Genomic DNA, 22,441 nt, shown 5'->3' on the forward strand with positions numbered 1-22,441 from the left:
TATAGTGCAAGACTAAACCATCATAATATGTACTAATGGAACATTAGTTATGTGGTCAATATGGCCTGTATGGGGAAAGTGGAAGGCAACTATCACCACATCATAAATCAACATATTATCACAAACATCATGTTTCAGAAACTGCATATGAAGTAAATGGACTGAGTATAAAAAATATAAGTATTAATTTACACCTTAAAGTACTTTATTGTCAACACATTTTATATAATAATCTATATTTCTATTCATTTCTGGTTCCCAAATGCTCATGTTAGCAACTGCCAATAATTTTTGTTTGTTGGTAGGGTTGGTACCCAATAGAGGGTCAGCTTTTGTCATATTTGTGTTGCAATGGATAATTGGTAGGGCTGGTACCCAATATCTCTCTTGCCTTTTTTACCTCCAATGAAGAAGTCTGGTTTTTTTACCCTGTAAAGAAAAACAATATTAATGTATACATAGTACATAACATGACCTGTTTGGACACCTCAATTTCAGTGGTGTAGGGTCATTTTCTTTGCCCTCACCTCAGATCTACAATCACAACATTGTGACAAAAATGGAACCCTACATTTAGCGATTGTTAGGTTAATATGTTAAATGATCAATTGAGTTGTGTCTTATGTGTCTAAGAGATTCTTGGTCAAATTAATCTCGCTGAGAGTTAAAATATGAACTTTGTGATTACAAAATTATCTATTGACTAACTCGGTTGAGGTTGTTCTGCATTTTAGTATGTGCGTGTATATATATATATATATATATATATATATATATATATATATATATATATATATATATATATATATATATATATATATAGTTAGGATCATATGAGATCACTTGTTCAGGTAAGATCGTGAGATCAGATCTTGTGCATCCATTTAATAATTTAATGGTCTAGATTGATTTAAGATGCTAAGTTGAAGTGTGTTCAAACGGTAATAAAATGTGTGCTAATGGTGATTAAATGTGTGCAAACGGTGATTAAATGTGTGCAAACGGTGATTGATGTACAAGATTTGATCTCAAAATTTTTTAATGGTCTAGATTGATTAAGATTCCAAGTTGAAGTGTGTGCGAACCGTGATTAAATGTGTGCGAACAAAGTGTGTGTGTGTGTCAATCAATCTAGACCATTAAAAAGTATTAAATGAATGCACAAGATGTGATCTCACGATCTTACCTAAGCAAGTGGTCTCACTGAAACCCTACCCTTCTGCTAAGTGTATAGTATATAGACAAGACAAGAACTATTGGCAGTATTATGGCAATAATTTAGTCAGATCCAGTCTGGACCATATATATCAGCCCAGGGTTGTATTCAGTAAGAGAAGGCCCACTGGGCCCAGTACCCGCTGGAATTTTGAACTTTTTGTTGGCTCTCTTGGCCCCACAATTCCCATCTTCCAATTTTGTAAGCTAATTTTACCAAACACTTTTAAGCATAATAGTTAGCTTACCAGTTTTTCAGATTTCAGTTTTGAATTTATAGTTTTTCAGTTTGCAGCTTCTTTTCAACTTTCAGTTACCTTTTCAGCTAGGTTTGTCAAACATAACCGTAATGGTTGACATCCTTATTTTGGTAATATGTTTTCTACCAACCAAACAATGTAATTAATCTTCCCGATAACTTATTTTCTTATAAAATTTCAATATTTTTTCCCTTTAAATATTTTTTGCGAATCAAATGGCCGGCTGAAAAATGTCGTAAACAAACAGAAAGTTAAGATATGATAATTCCCTCCAAAATTTGAACAACTAAATTGGACTTGTTGCACTCAATCATTGTCTGTTTCACACAAAGTCTTTCAGAAACCAACAACATTCTCAGTAAAATGTATGTATGTATTATTATTCTTGTGAAAGAGGACAAAATTTCACAAATGTAATAAAAGGACAAGTTCATTATTATTCAACCATTAATTCATGCCATTGGGAATGCCAAAGGAATTTCTCTGACCATACTTTTCCCCCATATACCAATACCACTTTACTATTTTATGTAATAGGTTAGGTTTCCTGGGTTATCACAAATATTCCAAACCATAACGATATTAACAATCTTGACAAAAATTAATTCACCTAATTCATCACAGATCTACCCATCTTCATGTGTTTTTATAGATACACTTTATCATATATTTTGAATTCAAATGGATAAGTTTTAACTATTGTTTATAATGAATTTGTATAATTAGAAGCATTTGTTATTGTGAGGGAAATTAATGTGCGGATTGCATGACAATTTATTATGATTTCTCATTATTTGATCCACTGATCTATGAATTTTCGAACATCCATCAACGGGTACAAATTAGTTATTCTTTTTTCAAATGTCATCGGCATCATCTAACCTATATTTATTTAGTCTTGTTTTATTTTTGTTTTATATTTTTCATTCTCATTGAATTAAAAAAAAAATGTAACTTATTGTCAATTGAACGCAGTTATCACAATTACCTCCTCCTATAACTCTGAAGGCATGAATTTTAATGATTCTTAAGTTTGGCTTCAAACTTATGATTGTACAAAAAATAACATAATAATATTATAAAAGTTTCCAGCTATAAATAGACATTTCTAGCTTTTGGTTTCAGCGTCCAGCGCGCTGCAGATTTTCAAAACTCAAATTTTGGAATATCCAACGTTGTTTTCTAAATTTATTCTCTTTTTTTTTTTCTATATATAATTTTTAAAATGATCTTTATCAACTTTTTGACTAGATTTGGTAATTGCTTTAACCTTTGGAATTTAATTGCTTTTATTTTGAATTAAATAGCCAGTACGTCTACATATTGTTGCTTTAACAAAAGTGAGTACTTACAAAACTTATTAACTTAATAATAATCTGAATAATTGTTAATTTGATATATTTTCGGTTGACTGCAAAGTAATAAATGTGTATGTAAGTGCAGAATTTTATATAAGTTTGAACTATTGAAGATTGATGGATGAAGTAAATTGTGAAATGTGTATTAATTGGTTTATATGTTTTAAAATACTTATACACTAGTACTCACAACAAAATCTATTTGTACCTCACTTTTAGGTCTCAAATCATGCATCATGTGGCTACTAATACAAAGCTTATGTACATATTTTGAGTTGGTTGACCAGTTGAGTGTTGTCAGGGGCAAGTATGAAATTTTTGTATAGTCTCAATCAATATTAGTCGTAATAGTACACAATACGATGAAGGAAACACTTTTAAGGGGTTAATCCCATTTATATCAAGAAAATATTGAACATTGAACTCTATATACTTAAAATATTATTATCGCTCGTGTCATAAAAAGCAGTTATAAAAGGTAAATTGTATAATTTCGTGTGGGACAGCTGACATGGAGATTTTAGGATCTTCCATACTCAATGTCAATGATCGAATCCTTGAATTTAAGTTAAGGATGGATGAGTTCCTTGCCACTAAATCACACCGCAATTAAAATAAATTGTATAATGTGTCTCAAACTTACATGCAAGTGATAAATGTTTGCTGCTTACATGTAAAAGACAAATCATTTTGTTAATATGAACTGGATTCTTTTTTCCCCTAACTTATTCCATTATTTTTTATTAATTATTTATGCTGTCATCCACATCAATATTTCCTGTTTGGACACAATGCTATAATTAGTCTCCTAGTACATGTTAGCCTAATATTATTATTAGCCTCCAATCAATATTTATATATTGCACAAGTACATGTGTTTCAACCATTACATATAGTTTATCTCTATAATGTAAACCCAAAATTGTACATTAATAAAATGTAATGAATATTTTAGTATTTTGATCCAAAAAAGGAGGGAATGAACCCCAAACACAACGACACCATTATGTTGAATGAATATTTCAATATTTAAATTAACTTTAGATGTAATGTAAAAATATAAAAGAAATATAATTGTGTGTATTAGGAATTTTTAAAGTGTTACCCAATACTGCTATGTATGATATTTGAAAGTCAATATGAGCAGCTCAGCTGATCAGATCGAGTCTCACCAGTGACAGCGTGAGAGCAAACTCTCAAAGTGAGAAATGTTCCTTGTGCGCAATATGTAAAAATTTAGCCTCTATGTTTAGTTGAGTTACCCGTATCTAGAGGTCTCTTTTTCCCAAAAAAAAATAAAAATTAGATGTCTCATTTCAATTGTAAAAAATTCGAATCTTATTATTACATCTTTAACCCCTCAAATTTCACTACTCCTAAAAAGAGACTACACATTTAAAATAGATGATGACGAGACGGGCAGGGCAATTCCGACAATCAAACGTATCTCTAACCGCAAAAATATTTCACAATCGCGAGTCTCTCTCTCTCTCTCTTCGGACCCAAGGTGGAAAGACATCTGTAGAAACGAAACTCCCTCCATTGGAGAGAAAGCAGCAGAGCTCTGTAATGGCGCAGTAATTACAGCTGCAGAGCACCAGAGGAATGCAGTAAATGTGAGTCAAGCGACCGGTCACAGTCCGCACAGATTGGTGAGCATTTTCGTGTTCCCATGTTACTGTTCGTCTCACTGTTCACCAAATGTAGCTCGTTCGTTGAGCTCTCGGTTTCACAATCTCAGCTTTTTAATAGTGCTATTTTACCGTCTATTCATCAGCGATTTTGTTTATCCACTACGTATTTTATTATCTGCTCTGGATTCAGTAGTTGAGGTTGTTCAGCTCACATTTCTCTCAATTTTCTATATCTGTGCTCTTTGTACGACGCATTTCACGCACACGTTTAGGCATTGAGCTCTTTAGGAAATTTTGTGTTTCTTCTTTTAGACGTGAACGTGATTAGTTTCTGTGATGGAGATGCGAATATGTATATAGTCAGACAAGCAGGCAGAGAGCTAGCTCCCATCGCCTCAACCTACAGCTTTTAGGCTTCTTTCAAATCATTTTACTGCAATTTTCAACTTGAATTGTGTTGTGAGTCTGTCAATAACCCCTGGCTCATTTGTTTTTGGTATATTGCAGATTTGGTGGTTTTGGTCATTTGGTGTGGTCCAAATGGGGTTTTTAGAGTGAAATTTCAACTTAGATGTCATTTCAATGCTTTGTTGGCTTCTTTTAGCTTTTCAGGGACACTAGGTACTTTATTGGAATTTTTGTATTTTGGAACTGGAAGGGGAGATTCCCTCAAAGAAAAGAAAGAAAGATCAGGAAAAAATAAAAATGGTTTGAATTTCTTGATCTGGGAACAGCTCATTTTTCTAAGATTTTTTTTTTAAAATTTTTATTTTCCTAAAAACTGGTTTGACTAAGTAAAGTTTAGAGCACAGTCTATAAGGTGAAAGTTTGGAACATACATCTCTGTCATCTGCTGCAGTGTTGTTTCAGAAATCATGTGCGCAACTGTGGAGTCAAGTTGTAGTGAATGATAGTTGGCATCAACCCTTTGGATTCATTTGGAAATCTCTGAAATAAAGGAGTCTCTATAGATAAGCTTGTTTCCTCTTGTATAGTGATTGATTGTGCCTGCTGTCTCTTCTTAGTTCTGTAGGTGGTTAAAAACTCTCATTCATTTGAGTAATCATAAGCAAAAATACTATTGAAGAAATCCCACTCCCCCAAGGCCTCATCTCCTCAAAAAAATAATAAAAATGAAAAGTACTCTCCTGTTGACCTTTACAGCGCAGTTTTCTTGAGTTTCTAGAAAAAATGTGTTTGCCCGTTAGTTAAGTGTCTTGTCATTTTTCATTGCAAAGAATCTTGTTTTTGCATATATGTATTGTGATGGAATAGTGAGTTTTATGCATGGGAATCACAACTCAGTTTGGTGGGGGCAGTTTTTACAGTAAATACTGTTCTGTTTTCTTGTTGTTTCATATAGACTTATGGACACTTCAGTGGTTTCTTACTTTCTTATTTTTATATTCTGCTGCCCATATCAAGATAATGGTGGTGTATGTATGGTGGGCTTTGCTACTTGCGCGCTGGTTCTGTTGAAGCTCTGAAGGGTGTTCAGGAAACATTTGTTCAGTGCTAATGAGTCAGGAAGCGAAGAAAGGGAGACAGGATAAGGGTTCTAATGTTATGGAAAAGGTTATGGTTGCTGTGAAGGCATCCAAGGAAATATCCAAGATTGCTCTTGTTTGGGCTTTGACACATGTTGTTCAACCGGGGGATTGCATTGCACTTCTGGTGGTTGTCCCTTCACACAGTTCTGGTAATTCAAATCTTTCTATAGATATACTTCTTATTTTCTTACTGAATTCTGTGAACCAAATTTGATTGTTTACAAACATTGATACTTCTATACTTCATTCTGGGTATCACCTGGATAATTGTTGATGTATTCTATTAGCAAGTCTATGCTCTATTGATAGTTGCACTGTATTGTTGAATACCAAAACTAGCTTGTTGTTGTTCAAGTTCAGATTTTATTTTTATTTTTCCTGAAAATTGTAATGGTATCTGTTATCATACTTTAGGTAGAAAATGGACATTTCCAAGGTTTGCAGGAGATTGTGCCAGTGGCCATCGAAGGTCACATACTGGAACTAGTTCTGAGCAGAAATCTGACATAACCGATTCCTGCTCCCAGATGATCCTTCAGCTCCACAATGTTTATGACCCAAATAAGGTTAGTTCATCTAAGAATTAATCTCTGAGAGATGTCCTTGAGTATCACTACATAATAATGAATTGACTTTTCTTGCCATTATGATGCCCAATCAGATAAATGTCAAGATTAAAATTGTTTCTGGGTCACCATGTGGGGCTGTGGCTGCTGAGGCAAAGAGGAGTCAAGCTAATTGGGTTGTCTTGGACAAGTAATACTTATACTTTTTTTTAGTGTGCTTCAATTATGTGGTCTGTATTTCAATTTAAATATAACTTCTCTTCATTTTGTGCCATTTTGAGTTAATTCATCTATGTTTAAATCTTTTTAGGCAGCTCAAACATGAGGAAAAACGATGCATGGAAGAGCTGCAGTGCAACATTGTAGTAATGAAGCGATCCCAACCAAAAGTTCTTCGCCTTAATTTAGTTGGATCATGTAAAAGGGATACTGAACCTGCCAGTTCATTACCTCCAGAACAATCTGAATCAAGTGAAAATCATGATGTAGACAAGAATCGTTCATTGAATTCTACTCGGGGACAACTTGTAACTCCCACAAGTAGTCCAGAGATATTCACTGCGACTGAAGCTGGTACATCATCAGTTTCTAGTTCTGATCCAGGAACTTCTCCATTTTTCAATGCTGAAGGAAGTAGGGATGTGAAAAAAGAGGAACTCTTAGGTACAAAAGATCACAATGGCAATGACTCAGGTTCAGAGAGTGATAGTGAAAAACTGTCTTGTTCCTCAAGTGTAAGGTTCCATCCATGGATGGCAAACATAGTCAATCCACAGTGTCAGTCCTCCCAACACATGCAGGAAAGCACTGTTAGATGTAGTAGTCGAGCTCAAAACTCTACAGCAAAGACTATGCTTGAAAAGTTCTCTAAAAATGATGAAGAAGGTGGATTTGGATCACCAAGCTTTAGGTCTGACCTGGATTTCACTGCAAATGTGCGAGATGCAATTTCACTATCCAGAAGTGCGCCTCTTGGCCCTCCCCCCTTGTGTTCAATTTGTCAACACAAGGCACCTGTGTTTGGTAAACCTCCTAGGTGGTTCAGCTATGCCGAGCTTGAACATGCAACAGGAGGATTTTCTCAAGCCAATTTTTTGGCTGAGGGTGGATTTGGCTCTGTTCACAGAGGAGTGCTCCCAGATGGCCAGGTAGTAGCTGTCAAACAACATAAATTGGCAAGTTCCCAAGGGGATCAGGAATTTTGTTCAGAAGTAGAAGTTCTTAGCTGTGCTCAGCACCGCAATGTCGTTATGTTGATAGGATTCTGTATTGAGGATAGCAGAAGGTTGTTAGTCTATGAATACATTTGCAATGGATCTTTAGATTCCCATCTATATGGTATGTGATCCTCCTACCTTGTACATCTTTTATTCTATTATTCTGCACTGCAAATTTAATTAGGATTTTATTACCCTCCCATAACTTTTACATGAGCAACACATTTACAGTATAAATCTATGAACTTCATCTTTGTGTGTTTTTTCCTAGTGATTCAATTTCTATGGGTAGAAAGTTTAATTTCTACTTTATTCATTAAGATTGTCTGAATTTTGTGGCTGGAACTAAAAGATAACCCATGCACTGGTGTATTCAGGACACAACCAAGATCCCTTATTGTGGTCTGCTCGCCAAAAAATTGCTGTTGGAGCTGCAAGAGGACTTCGCTATCTTCACGAGGAATGTAGAGTAGGCTGCATTGTTCACCGAGACATGCGGCCCAACAACATTCTTATCACCCATGACTTTGAACCACTGGTATATCAATTTCATATTCTGCTAGTTTAGCTCAATGTTTTCTATACATGCAACTATGCAATACTGTACATATGAGACTCAAAAATCCTTTTTTTTTTTTTTTTTTTAAATTTTATTTTATATTATTGCTCTACTTTTTATTACCCTAGGCAGAAAATGAATGGACTGTACTTCCTCTGTTGGATTTGTATGTCATAGCTATGAACCTTTCAATTGTCAAATTCAAATGAAATTCACAAAATGTTTTAGTACATGAATAATAATAATAATAATAATAATAATAATAATAATAATAATAATAAAAACACTGTTGTTCACAATGATTTTTATAGTACACATCTAGTTCAGTTGATTCTTTTGCTTGCTGTCATAATCTATGCTAGTCTTCATCAGTAGTAATGATATTTGCATTGTATTGAGACTGTTCTTCTGTGTGCAAGGTTGGGGACTTTGGCTTGGCCAGGTGGCAACCTGATGGAGATACTGGCGTTGAAACACGAATCATTGGGACATTTGGGTGTGTGCTTATACATATTTCCTTTTGGTGTGGATTATTTTATCATTTTATGTATGCCTACACAACTAGCTGAAATGGCTTGCTTTGTTCAGGTACTTGGCTCCTGAGTACACTCAAAGCAGCCAGATCACAGAAAAAGCTGATGTTTATTCATTCGGTGTGGTCCTCGTGGAGCTTGTTACTGGACGCAAAGCGGTAGATCTTAACAGGCCCAAAGGCCAGCAGTGTCTTACAGAATGGGTTTGTTTCATTGCACTTTTCTCTTTCTCAACTATGGATTATGAATGCTTTTACACATAAAGTGTATGCTCTGATTTCAACTCAATTGCTGCCTTTAACTCTTAACAGGCCCGTCCACTGTTGGAAGAGTATGCCATTGAGGAATTAATAGATCCCCGGCTAGCAAACTGCTATGATGAACACGAGGTTTATTGCATGTTACACGCTGCATCCTTGTGCATACGTCGGGATCCTCAAGCAAGGCCTCGCATGTCTCAGGTAAATCTAAAAGACCTTATGTGCTACACATGTGGTATATGTAGTTTCCAACATGAGTTATATCCTTGCACAAGTTCTCTTTCTATTCTAACTTAAGAACCCAAACAACTGTTTCACTGTTCGTATCATCATTCAATGCAACTCTGCCCTGATTGTATCACGGCTATATATGTTTCATTTCAAGATTGTAATGCTGCCTGCATTCATTGTGAAGGTGCTTCGCATACTTGAAGGGGACCTCATAATGGACTCGGGTCGAATGTCAACACCAGGGCAGAGCAGAAGGATATGGTCAGATGCCTCACCACAGTATCAAAGATACAGCGGCCCTATATTAAACGAGGTGTTGGAGGGGTTTAACCCCAAGCTCTCATTTGAGAAAACTAAAATTCCTGACTGGGAGAAAGATGAAGACATTACCAGAACTTCATGCGAAGTAACTGTTTCGCATGGTATTGCAGAATTCTAGTGGATAATATATGCAGGTTGTTTAAGTAGGCGGGTGGTTTTGTTTATGTATACAAGTGATAATAGTGTTCATGGTTTGTGTAATTCAGCTGGAAATGGAAAGCACTTGTTTTTTTCCTATCGAGTTTATAATAGTTTCTAGTGCTCCGAAGGGAGTAGTTGAGCAGACGGAATATAATTATCCTATCTAAAAGTTATAAGTTCAATTCTTATTAACATTTTATTGGTTAAATCCGTCACATAGTGTTTATCTTATTCAATTTATACGTCACGTGTATAATTTACGGATTATTACGTATTAATGAATTTGACAGAGCATTTTCTTTGTCACTAGAAAGAAGAAAAAGCTTCTAGTGGTTCAATTATACCAACTGCAACAGCCCACGTTAAACAGACTGTGGGCTGAAGCAAAATGTTCAAATAAAAAAAAAGTTGAAATATGTCAAATGACCATATTATGAGAAGACATCACACATTCATGGTGTTGTCATCTTCATCTTGTCACTTTCCATCTTCTGGATGAAGCTGTCAAATGGTCTGATATTTAGAATAAAAAAAATATAATATCAAACCCATATCTTGTAAATATCTAATTAATAAAGAAGAATAATGATATGTTTTTCTTCAAATGTCGATTAGTATCATTGCGTTTTCGTATCAAGTATAATTATAATGATATATTTATATTTAATATAATCTAAATATCATATACGGAGTATGATTATACTTTAGTATAAAAAAGTCGTTGTAGTTGGTTTCCAAATTCCCTAAAATGATATTATAAAATATAACTTAAAGCACTAAGCAATCTAGTCCCTTCCATACATTGCCCACCTAGTCGCCAAAATTGGTGCTTCCGTCACACTTTTGAAACTGCTTCCATTTTCTTTTTCAGTTAAAGTCATACAGATTATTGCATTGATTAGTGGAGCTAAATTCACTCAAACAAAAAGTTATCATATAATAGAAATCATAGGACTTTAAAAAAAAAAAAATTTTAAATCACTTCATAGAGTCTGTAAAGAAATGACTAAGTTTGTGGGACACGATTCTTGTATTAGAAAATCACATTTTTTTTATATAGTTTACAAATTATTACACAATATACAAAATAAGAGAATCGGTGTTTATCAAATATACCATAAAATAGTGATAATGACTACATGTTACCCGTTACTCCCTAGAATTCTTCATAAATTTAATTATTCATTAACTTTAAGTCAGTTTAAATAGGGGAAAAGTAGTATTTTTCTAAAAAAGAATCTTTAAGTTGTCTTGAAATGGGTAAAGACGGTTGGATGCCGACATTTTGTGATATACTAGTATCTACTAATAACACAACAAAATGTCATCTCACAAGAACTATGCTCAAGTAATGATATTACTTAGAAATTTTTTGGTAATGATAAAAGTTAATAACACATTGACTGATATAATTGTTTTAAACATATTTTAAAATTTCAACTAGAGATGTAGCTCATTAAATAAGGTAAACCAAAAAAAAAAAATCTTAAAGAATCTCATATGGTAGCAATGCATTTAGCCTTTGACTCTCTGAGAGTTGAACTTCAAAGTGTAATCAACAAGAACAATTGTTTTGAAAAAGATAGAAAAATCTATCAGAAAGGTGTTGAACTGTTGACGAATCATGGATTAACTTTGGAGTTTATTTCTTACAAAATTAAAGCATAATACCACATTTACAACAAAAAGCAAAAGAAATATGAGAAAATTAACAACAAACAATCGTTAACAATTCAAAGCAAATAATGGTGGAACGAAAAAAATTAAAAGTGAAAACTAAAACATACTTGGAATACAGCATACAGCACACTAAGACGACGGAGCAGGTGGAGCGTGGCCGGCTAAGAAAGCGCCGGATTCCTCATCGGCGAACAAATCATCGGTCTTCCTGAAAGCACCGTGGACCAAAACAACCACGGCTCCGATAAGCAGCGAAATGAGGATATTGCCGGTGGCGTTTGTGAAGAGGAGCAGAACGATTGTAGCGATGGAGAGAACAATCAGCACCACGCGGTCGTTAATCAAGCGGCCAACGATGATCAGCGGCTCGTCGCGGAGGAAGTAGAGGAAGAGCCACGCCGCCATGAGGACGACGAAGACGATGAGCGAGATCGGGTGCCAGAGGAGGCTGAGGAAGAGAATACCGAGGACTATGATGGCGTAGTTCATCCGGAAGTAGGCGAGGTTCGTTTTGATCCGCGAAACGGCGTCGTGGAAGTTCGGGGGCAGGCCGATAGAGTGGATGTTGAACATCTCTCGCCATGGCCGCCGCAAACCTAGCCCCTCCTTTATCCGCTCCTTCGTGCGGGAGATGTACTGCAAGCTCGCGCCGCCGGAGGAAGACGTCGGAATTGTGCCGTATGTCGTCATATTTTCCGGCGAATTTCGGACTGCTCAAGGTGGAGAGACGGTGTGATGCGATGCACAGAATAATTTACTTGGTTTCCCTATATAGACCGGAAATGTATCTATCTTTGCTTGGTTGACTACTGTGGGACCCAAGCAATTCTGTCGATTAAAGATCTGAAAGAATCAACGGTTCTGATGGATGGGCGTTCACAGTTGCGGCATGAGTGTGAGCACTGTGAAGCAGACCGTAAACAAATCCGTTAGGACACGGATGGTATATGTCTAATCATGAAGATACTGGAACAACTCAAATCAAGTTGATCGGACATTCGAATAGATGATTTATAATTAAAAAATATTAAAATTATAAATTCTACTTTCATTTGGAGATGTCAGTTTGACCTTCTTAATTTAAGTCAATCTGCTATAAAAATTTATGATAATTTATCTTCTTATAATTCTTTCCTGATTAGGGTTACAATGTGTGGTTGATCAGATGCACACTTTCAAATTTTGACTGTGGACGTCTTTAAGTAGCAGCTATGAGTTTTTTTGTGAGCTGTCTATTGAAATTAACTTTCTCAAATTAAGAAGGTAAATTTCTAATAACTTAGATTGATTTATTTTTTATGATTCTTACCCGTGATCACAAGACTAATTTCACCTATAGTATACTTTCTTGCACATGTACATTGGTCCACGGGATAACGAATGTTTTTAGTGGAATGGATACAAACACTAGGCCCAAGAGTTGGGTAAAGATTGGGCCATGGCCCATTGGGGAAAAAGAATAGCTGTAAGGGATAAAAAGAAATAATAATAGCGCACTTTAGCGTCGTGGGGACGGCGATGAGGTATAGACGGAGAGATCGGAACGAGGGCCGGCCACTTCCCCCACGTGCCCCTGTCTAAAGCTATACAAATAAATAAAGTGTTTATTAAGTCATAGTACATCCGTTGGTCTATTTTAATTTCCCCATAAATTATTAATGAAATGTTAACATATAAAATTATTAGAATATTAATTATTATAAATTAAAATATGATATTAATAATACTCGAAATTTATATAATCATGTATCAAATAGTATAACGCATCTACAACTTTTTTTTTTTTTTAATAATTTGAAATGATTAGTATATATATGTACAGGAGAAAGTGGAGTAGAGTTGAAGGTGACCGGAAGATTGTGCAAGGATGACAATCATTAGACGCCAAGCCAAGAGACACCTTTTTCTTCTTTCATGTGATGAACTTTTTGAGTTATTATTGGATATGAACTTTTTAATTTAATTACATAAAATAAATTGCTGAGTATCTTGTAGTTTAATGACGCATATGTAATATCAAGGATCTTGTGGTCTAGTGGCATCAAACCCTTTCCTTTATACGGGAGGTGGAGTCAATATTGACTTTTGTACCTCAATAGGTTGAGACAAGTAGTTATGAACAGATACTGCATTGATTATTTATGCTTCAATAGGTTAAGAAAGTATATTTGAATGGGTATATTTATTTGGTAAGTATTTACCGGGCCAACAACATTCACGTGACTTATATTGTCACTTTATTATTGTCCTCCGGCTTTCTTTTCACCTTTACGTCGTAATGTCCTATTTAATCCACCCACCTTCTAATTACATTTTTCATAGTGGGGCCGACTTGGGCCATTATTCACATTCAATTATTATACTATTTGTCTGGCCCAAATTAAGAGCCCGGCCCAATAGATCTTGACACCCATATTAGTTGATTGGGCTTTTAGTTGAAATTTATCATTTTTTCTTTATCATTAATGGGTGAATATGCCAGGCCTAATTAACCAAATCCAACCACAAGATGGACTCAGCTTAGCCCTTTTATTGGCCTTGCCTCCACGTGCCCCAAGGATTGTTACATCATGGCAACATGGTTGTACTAACTATTTGTATTTAAAAAGATTTGATTGACTCCGACATTAGTTTGGTAGATGAAAAATTTCACTTTTAGACTTAGTTTAAAACAGGCTCATTATAGCAAAAGTATTCAAGTATATACTTTGATGCTAAGTTTCAGAATCAGACTCGAATTATCTTTTCATTAGCCCAAAAGTGACTTTATGGGTGAAAAGACTGAAATATTAAAACAATTCTTGAGCCACGTTAAGGCAACAACCCAATTATGGTGGCTTAAAAAGGTTATTGTACAGTAATATGAATGAATTCGAAACTCGAACTTATTATATTAACCTATTAAAAGGACTATCTCGAATAAGACTCGATTAAAACCCGACTAGTTTAGTAATTCGGTACAACCAAATCCAAGGCAAAGACACCACAAAGCTGAGGCACACACATGGAGGGTAATGCCTACCACAACTATTACAAAGAAAACTTCAACTTAAAGAAGACACCAAGTCATACATACGAACTAAGGGGTTGCCTCTACGATTGACCATCCACTTCTTCACAAGATTCTCCAACCTCTCATCCCCATTACAAGTTTCCACACGCATCTATCTTTGATTACAAAAAATGCACAGCTAGCTGTACTGTTCAATAAAAAATATAACAGATTTACCTACCTTCATATATCCCCACATGCCTGCACATCTTCTTTCAGAACTATTTCAAGAACCTGCAAACTCTAGTGTCATCATCCCATTTTCTGACAGAGAAAAGAAACAATGGAGGGTTGTGGCAAGCAGAAATTTCTCCATGGAATGCTCGAGGTCTCGATCTTTCGGGCCACAATGAGCAAACGATCCGTGCCCTTTAAAGTAAGTCCCTGCATAAATGAACAGATACTACATTATAACAGAGTCAATAGTACTAAAAAAAACAATCTGTTCTGATGATCTTGTTTCTCTGCAGTGTATTTCTGTGAGTGGGAAGCCTGCATATGTGACAATCAAGCTGGGAAACAAGAAAGTGGCGAAAACTAGCAGCGAGCGTGATCGAATATGGAACCAGACATTCCAGATTCTCTGTGCTCATCCTGCAGACACCACGGTCACACTCGAGCTGAGAACGAAGTGTTCTCGGCTGGGGAGATTTGATTTCCAAGGCGATCGCGTTTTGAATGGCGAGAGTTTGATCGAGGGGTTCTTCCCACTGAAAATGGAGAGTGGGAAGGCAAACAAGAACCTGAAGTTGCAGTTCATACTGTGGTTTAAGCCTGCAGAATATGAGGCAAGTTGGGGGAAGGTTTTGGAGAATGGTGGATTCATGGGACTAAAAAATGCTACTTTTCCACAAAGATCAAATTGTTCTGTCACACTTTACCAGGATGCACACCATAAACATGAATTTCAACCGCCATTCGCGAAACCAAAGAATTTGTGGGAGGATATATACAAAGCCATTGATGGTGCAAAACATCTGGTGTACATTGCAGGCTGGTCTTTCAATCCAAACATAGCCCTAGTAAGTGCAACAATTGACAACATTGTTGTCACCAATGTTACATTTTTTGTTCCATGTTGAGGACTAATGGATATTGTCTTATACTGTCATATTGAAAAAGAGAATACAAAGCCCTATAAATAGGTGCTAGAAGACTATGAATAGGAAACAAGTTTCCATATGCTACCTACCTGAATCCCTAAGACTGCCTAATCTATAGAGCTTCCATATATTAAATAAATATTCCATAACAGATATATTCGGCAGGTTCGCGATCCCCACACAGAAATTCAGCAAGCTAGGGGAGTGAAGCTGGGGGAGTTGCTGAAGCTCAAAGCAGAAGAAGGTGTGGCGGTGAGGGTTATGCTGTGGGACGACGAAACATCCTTGCCAATCATCAGAAACAAAGGGGTGATGGGCACACACGACGAGGATTCATTAGCGTATTTCAAGAACACGAAAGTGGTCTGCAGATTGGTTCCCAGATCACACCACAAGCTCCCATCCTGCTTTGCACATCACCAGAAGACCATAACAGTGGACGCCAGGAAACCAGGCTCAAGTGGTAGAGAAATCATGTCATTTCTTGGTGGTTTGGATCTGTTCGATGGGCGCTACGATACAGAACAACACTCGCTCTTCCACACGCTCAACGTAGAATCCCACTGCTATGATTTCTACCAGACAAGCCTCCCAGGAGCCAGCATCCACAAAGGAGGGCCAAGAGAGCCCTGGCATGATACCCATTCTTGTGTTACAGGCCAAGCTGCCCTTGATGTTCTTAGCAATTTTGAGCACAGATGGATAAAGCAATGTGACCCTTCATTGCTGGTCCCAATAAGCTCCATACCAGAACTCAATAACAATCAAACCGGCCTCGATTCCTCTGAAAGGGATTGGAAAGTTCAAGTCTTGAGATCCATTGATCATGTCTCAACAAGCCCTTTGCCAAGAAACATGACAGTAGAGAGCAGCATCCAAGAAGCCTATGTAGAGGCCATTAGGCGTGCAGACCGGTTTCTATACATCGAGAATCAGTATTTCATAGGTGGATGCCATCTCTGGGAGCAAGACCAGAACTGTGGCTGCAGAAACTTAATCTCTGTAGAAATAGCCCTAAAGATTGGCAGCAAAATCAGAGCAAACGAGCGGTTTGCAGCCTACATTGTGATGCCAATGTGGCCAGAAGGAGCCCCGGAGAGCGATTCAGTTCAGGATATACTGCACTGGACTAGAGAAACAATGAAGATGATGTATAGGATAATAGGTGAAGCTATAGCAGAAAGTGGTAATAGCCATTTCCACCCCAGAGATTACTTGAATTTCTTCTGCCTTGCTAATAGAGAAGAACCAATCAAGGGAGAGTTTGTCCCTCCCTACTCTCCTCACCCTTCATCTCACTACTGGAAGGCTCAGAAACACAGGAGATTCATGGTTTATGTCCATTCCAAGCTCATGATAGGTATGATAATTGATAAATCACAATCTTAGCTTCCTCAAAAATACTAACTTTATCAGTGGACAAAGATACATAATTCTTGTTTCTTTGTGCCCTCAATTTTTTCAGTGGATGATACATACCTGCTAATAGGCTCAGCTAATGTGAACCAAAGATCCATGGATGGACAACGCGACACAGAAATCGCGATAGGGTGTTATCAGTCAAGGAGTGAAGAAGCAGTGATAGATAATGGAGACATTCATGCCTATAGAATGTCATTATGGTATGAACACACTGGAAAAGCAGATAGAGAGTTCCTAGAGCCTCAGAATCTTGAATGTGTGCAGAAGGTTTGTTCCATTGGAGAGCAGATGTGGAAAATATACAGTTCAGATGATGTAACAGACATGAAAGGTGTCCACTTAGTCAGTTATCCTGTGAGCATAACAGGAGAAGGTCATGTTGAGGATCTAATGGAGATTAATGGTCATTTTCCAGACACAGAAACACCAGTCAAAGGGAAAAGATCAAAAGTCCTTGCCCCTATGATAACAACATAAGCCAATTGTAGGGGCAATCCCAGCCAAGTTGGTCAGACTATTTGACTTGGTAACCAGAAAGTTACAAGTTTAACTCCCAACAGCCTATATGCCTTCTTGATTTGAGTTGGTCAGCTATGGGCAACCTAGGCTGGTCTTTTGCCGGCTAGGGTCACAAGGTGGGTTTACCCCTTGTAACCCAAAAACATAATCCAATTGTTATTTCAATGTATTTGTGCCATGGTTCACTTCAAAGACAAAAGCCTACTTTTCATTATTCCTAGGTTTGTGTAATTGTGTATAGGTACATTATAGTGCAATCTGACTGTTCACTGTAAAGATTACACACAAATAAAGGGAATTTAATGATGTCAGTTTTTTTTTTCTTTGAATTTTATTATCAATTAATCATTCTTCTCCCAAATACTAGGGGGTTACAGCTAGAGAACTAATTCAATCAACAGTTACAGCCTATAGAGTTGATGCATCAGTTTACAACTTTCTGGCATTTAATTCTACAGAATATAGTGATGTAAAGATAAGCCTTATGCTTTTCATGGAAAAATGAAGATAGGGTTTTGCATAAAGTTACCAGAGGCATGGCTGCAGATACTTCTTTCCTTCTGCAGTGTCCTGATTGGATTCCATATCGGCTCGTGCCTTCAGAGAGCAAACAAGGTTAGTCTGAGTGTTTCAGTTACGGTTTAGGGCTAGTTAGTTATTATACGTTCGTGAAAGCAGACAGGCGCTTGACGAAAGAAAACCGTTTTCGCAGAGCGAGCAAGAAAACTCTTGCGTGAAGCGGAAAGGGGGCCCGTAGTACAGTGTTTAGATGTGTTCTGTGTCAGCTAAAAGTTTAAACCGATAGTAAGAGTGCACATTTACATTTTATATAATCTGTCATCCTTCTATCTGTACTAGGTTGATGTCTTGAAACTTGTGGCCTTATCAGAAGATCATACTCCAAAATGCTTACCTGCAGCTTTCAAAGCAGATAACATACCTAAAGTAATAGTAAATCTTGATTAGTTATGGTTTGGTTTTACCATGAGTATCATTTTCATTCTTGGTTTAATTTGTTTGTTGATCTTAATAGATATTCGCCACAACAAATCCCCGCGGTGCAGAAAGATTGCCCCCTGGCATTGTGCAGCCTTATTCGAATTTCAATCTCAATAATAGTGGTGCAGAAAAGGCTAAGTACCTACTGACAGTAACAGCTGGAATGGAACAAAAAGACACAGTTAACAAGATTGTCTCTAAGGTTTGTGTAAGTTAAGGTTATCCACTAGCTGTCATGCTGAATCCCTCATTTGACTCACATGTTGATGGGTTTTAGTTCTCTGAAAATTTTGCAATTGTGTTATTCCATTATGATGGAAGGGCGAGCGAATGGGATGAATTTGAATGGTCGAATCGCGCCATTCATGTCAGTGCCAGAAAACAAACCAAATGGTAACTAACTGCCACAATCTTCACTGCAAAATCACAGCAGCCTTTATAAAGATTGTTTTTTTCCCAAATGCAGGTGGTATGCGAAACGCTTTCTCCACCCGGGCATTGTAGCCCAATATGACTACATATTTATCTGGGATGAAGATCTTGGGGTGGAACACTTCAATGCAGATAGGTAAGAGGAACATTCTTGACAGGAAACATGGAACAGTTCAATGTTTCATGAAATGCTGTGTTGTTTTAGGTACATTGGGCTGGTCAGGAAACATGGATTGGAGATATCACAGCCTGCAATTGTATCACAGAAAGGCTTGACATGGCTGATGACAAAGAAGAGGCACAACGTTGAAGTACATAGGTAGCTGAGACTTTTTAGTTGAGACAGAACGCATATGTCCTTCGGGTTTCCATTAACAGTGTCATCATTCTTGCAGGAGGGTGAAGGAAGCATGGCCTGGCCAGTGCCCTGACCCAAATAAGCCTCCCTGTGCAGGGTACACCAGCTGCCTTCAATTCTGTAAACCTAAAACTGCCTAAACAACATTTACAACAAACATTGTCGGTAATCCTAGCCAAGTTGGTCAAGCTGTTTGACTTGATAACCACACGGTTATAAGTTTGACTCCCAATAGGAGTGGCCTATTGGCCTTTCTGGTTTGAGTCGGTCAGCTATGAACAATTTAGGTTGGTTTATATGTTTCAGTCTTTGTGGTCTTTTGCTGGCTAAGGTTACAAGGCAGGGTTTACTGAGCTGCGGGTTTCCCTTGTCAACCAAAAATAATGTCATTTGTGATTATAGGTTTGTGGAGATCATGGCACCAGTTTTCTCCAGAGAATCATGGAGCTGTGTTTGGAACTTGATTCAGGTACTCATTTTATGATTAACCTCAGACAAATACTTGTTCTTGAGCCATTTCTTGATTATATTCTATCTGGAAATCCTGTTTCTGCAGAATGACTTGGTGCATGGATGGGGTCTTGATTTTGCCCTGTGGAGATGTGTAGAAGTAATGACACAAGATTACGCCCGTGCTCACTTTATTTCTCCAGTTTTCCATTATTTCTCTAGAAAAACGAAGAATTTTTTCGATTTTCCTACTGGTCTGAATCTTTCTTGGTTCATAACTTGCTGCTTTTTATGTGCAGAATGCACATGAGAAGATCGGAGTTGTAGATGATCAATGGATAGAGCATTTGGTCCTACCCTCACTTGGAAACCAGGGAGAGTCCATAAATGGAAAGCAACCCTGGGAAGGGGTAAGAATATCGAAAAAACTCAAAAAACATTACACAATTAAACTCATCATTAAATCGTAAAATTTTTTGACTGATCGATCTGACCACTTTAAGGTCCGAGCAAGGTGCTTCAAGGAATGGAAAGAATTTGAAAGGAGGATGGAGCAAGCAAAAAAGAATCAGTCCAGGTGGAGATCACATTAGGAGAATGAATAATTGACCTTCAAACAGCATGCATATATGCATGTCTGCCTTGAGATGATGAGTAATCAAATGCAGCTTTGAAATGTTCATGAAAATAGAAATGGCATATAAAATGCTGGATTGAACAATAGCATGTCCTGTTATTATTACATATTTGGTTAGACAGACCAAAAACTATGCTTGCTTGTTTTGTGCTCTATTTTAAACCATTTAAAATTGTCAACAATCGACTACAAATGTTATATTTAATATGAATAATTTTTGCTAAATATTAGAAGCTAGTCGCCAATAATATCTATTGAGAACTAGGGCGTTCCAATAAACCTTGGGGTCTTGTGCAATATCTTAATTTGGGCCCCTTTTTTCAAGTAATTTTTATATAAAAAAATAGTTGTTCAAAAAGTTGTGTCAAAATATAAATATTATATAAAATTTCATTTAAAAAGTGACATGCACCAATGCACATTTAGAAGCAAAATTGCAACCAAACTTTTGATATCAACTTCTTCCAAAATCTCATTTTCAATGAAGATTAAAGCTAATCCGTTGAGTCTCTCGTCAAATTGTCTTTTTCTACGAATTTGAGTTTCTTTTGTAATGATTTTTTCAAAGCTCCCTTTTGAGATACTGTGTAGGCATACTAGGCAATAAATTAAAAATGGTAATAATATATCATATATGCTAATAATTGCTCTCGGAGTAATTGATTTGGGAATTGTCATTCTTAATATTATAAATTAGGAACCGCCAGTGGCAAATTATTGCATGGACCAAAAATAAAAAGTGCATTTTTATTATACTAAAAGTATATTATTTTTATATTAAAAGTACATTATTTGATAATATATAAAAAATAATGTACTTTTAATATTTAAATAATGTACTTTATATACAAAAATAATATACTTTTAGTATATTAAAAATGTACTTTTTATTTATGGTCCACACAGTCCATGCAATAATGATTGCCAATAAGTTGTGTACTGTGTCTGTGTACTTATAATTTTTTTTTTTAATATATGGGGCCCCCAAAAAATTGGGAGCCCTGTGCAAAGGCCCTGGACAGACATGCCCAGGGCCGGCCCTGTTGAGAACCATGCACGCTTGTCCAAAAATTTCTTGATGCAAATTATAGACCAAAGCTCAATACAAGTAGTCTAATCTTACAACACACTTAAAGAGTTTTCACTAAAAACAAATATTAAAGAACTTGTAAAGATAGGCACAAACAATCGGTTAATCCTCCATGGTTAAATAACTGTCCAATCATGATTAGTCCTCCGTTCATATTTAACAAGAATAAAACAAATGTGATAGCAACTCCAACCAAGTTGATTAGACTATTGAGATAATAAGTGATAATCACGATTTTACAAGTTAGATTCTCAACGGGAACAACTCACTAGCTTTCTTAATTTAAGCCATTTAGTTATAGACGACAGCCTAAGGTTCAGTTTGAAAACTAGGAAAATGAGTCATTTTTCATAAAATATTTAATTTTTTTTTCAGTGTTTAGTTGCATTCTGGAAAAACTGTTTTGATGTGTTTGGTTCATTTTTCTAGAAAATGAGTATAATTGTATAATTAAGAATTTTAATTATTTTATTTAAAATATAAAAATATTTATTATAATATTAAAAATAATTGTATTTATAAAAATTTAAAAGACAACAACAACAACAATAAAGGATGGTTTCCGGCGGAGACTAGTATTACTTGTCTCCACCGGAAACCAGTCCGCCGGAAATCATCGACCTTAGTCTAGAAGTCTTCATAATCGTTTGTTGATGTAGGTTTGGTCTGAAAATGACTTCTATCAAAATTTAGCGAAAGTCATTTTTAGTCAAAATGAGATATTTTTTTCAGTCAACAGAAAATATATTTTCTACTGAATTTTTCAAGCGTATCCAAACACTAGAAAGTGAAAACGCAGAAAATAATTTCCCGAATTTCCAAACACATCCTTGCGAGTTTATCAATGCAAAAAT

At 36.3% G+C, this 22,441-nt stretch overlaps 4 protein-coding genes across 8 annotated transcripts; 3 read left to right on the forward strand and 1 right to left on the reverse strand.

Moving 5' to 3' along the window:
* Window positions 1-4,270: 4,270 nt before the first annotated feature.
* Window positions 4,271-9,994, forward strand: LOC116010233 (inactive protein kinase SELMODRAFT_444075-like). Of its 4 annotated transcripts, XM_031249549.1 has the most exons (11): window positions 4,271-4,485; window positions 4,975-5,088; window positions 5,893-6,166; window positions 6,432-6,583; window positions 6,679-6,773; window positions 6,894-7,921; window positions 8,178-8,338; window positions 8,779-8,855; window positions 8,948-9,095; window positions 9,204-9,353; window positions 9,568-9,994. In XM_031249549.1, exons 3-11 carry the CDS (start codon window positions 5,986-5,988, stop codon window positions 9,820-9,822), a joined length of 2,247 nt encoding a protein of 748 aa, XP_031105409.1. In that variant the 5' UTR covers window positions 4,271-4,485; window positions 4,975-5,088; window positions 5,893-5,985; the 3' UTR covers window positions 9,823-9,994. The 4 variants fall into 4 exon arrangements, with proteins under 4 accessions (XP_031105409.1, XP_031105407.1, XP_031105410.1 ...); XM_031249547.1 differs by lacking the exon at window positions 4,975-5,088; XM_031249550.1 differs by lacking the exons at window positions 4,271-4,485; window positions 4,975-5,088 and adding an exon at window positions 4,648-4,665.
* Window positions 9,995-10,152: 158 nt separating this feature from the next.
* On the reverse strand, window positions 10,153-12,286 carry LOC116010235 (PRA1 family protein F2-like). 2 transcript variants are annotated; one of them, XM_031249552.1, is made up of 2 exons: window positions 11,633-12,286; window positions 10,153-10,346 (listed from the first exon to the last, which is right to left on the reverse strand). In XM_031249552.1, the coding sequence occupies exon 1, from the start codon at window positions 12,213-12,215 to the stop codon at window positions 11,655-11,657; it is 561 nt and encodes a 186-aa protein (XP_031105412.1). In that variant the 5' UTR covers window positions 12,216-12,286; the 3' UTR covers window positions 10,153-10,346; window positions 11,633-11,654. The 2 variants fall into 2 exon arrangements, with proteins under 2 accessions (XP_031105412.1, XP_031105411.1); XM_031249551.1 differs by having other exon boundaries at window positions 10,153-10,358.
* A 2,440-nt stretch (window positions 12,287-14,726) lies between these two features.
* Window positions 14,727-17,932, forward strand: LOC116009852 (phospholipase D alpha 4). The gene is made up of 4 exons (XM_031249009.1): window positions 14,727-14,953; window positions 15,048-15,599; window positions 15,846-17,040; window positions 17,146-17,932. The coding sequence occupies exons 1-4, from the start codon at window positions 14,861-14,863 to the stop codon at window positions 17,577-17,579; spliced, it is 2,274 nt and encodes a 757-aa protein (XP_031104869.1). The 5' UTR covers window positions 14,727-14,860; the 3' UTR covers window positions 17,580-17,932.
* Window positions 17,933-18,122: 190 nt separating this feature from the next.
* Window positions 18,123-20,453, forward strand: LOC116010039. Its single transcript, XM_031249302.1, has 11 exons — window positions 18,123-18,236; window positions 18,480-18,566; window positions 18,655-18,822; window positions 18,898-19,013; window positions 19,087-19,188; window positions 19,258-19,371; window positions 19,448-19,507; window positions 19,813-19,879; window positions 19,967-20,020; window positions 20,160-20,270; window positions 20,364-20,453. Exons 1-11 carry the CDS (start codon window positions 18,123-18,125, stop codon window positions 20,451-20,453), a joined length of 1,083 nt encoding a protein of 360 aa, XP_031105162.1.
* Window positions 20,454-22,441: the final 1,988 nt, after the last annotated feature.

Source organism: Ipomoea triloba, chromosome 2 (assembly GCF_003576645.1).
Source record: "Ipomoea triloba cultivar NCNSP0323 chromosome 2, ASM357664v1".
In the NCBI taxonomy this organism is placed as follows: Eukaryota; Viridiplantae; Streptophyta; class Magnoliopsida; order Solanales; family Convolvulaceae; genus Ipomoea; species Ipomoea triloba.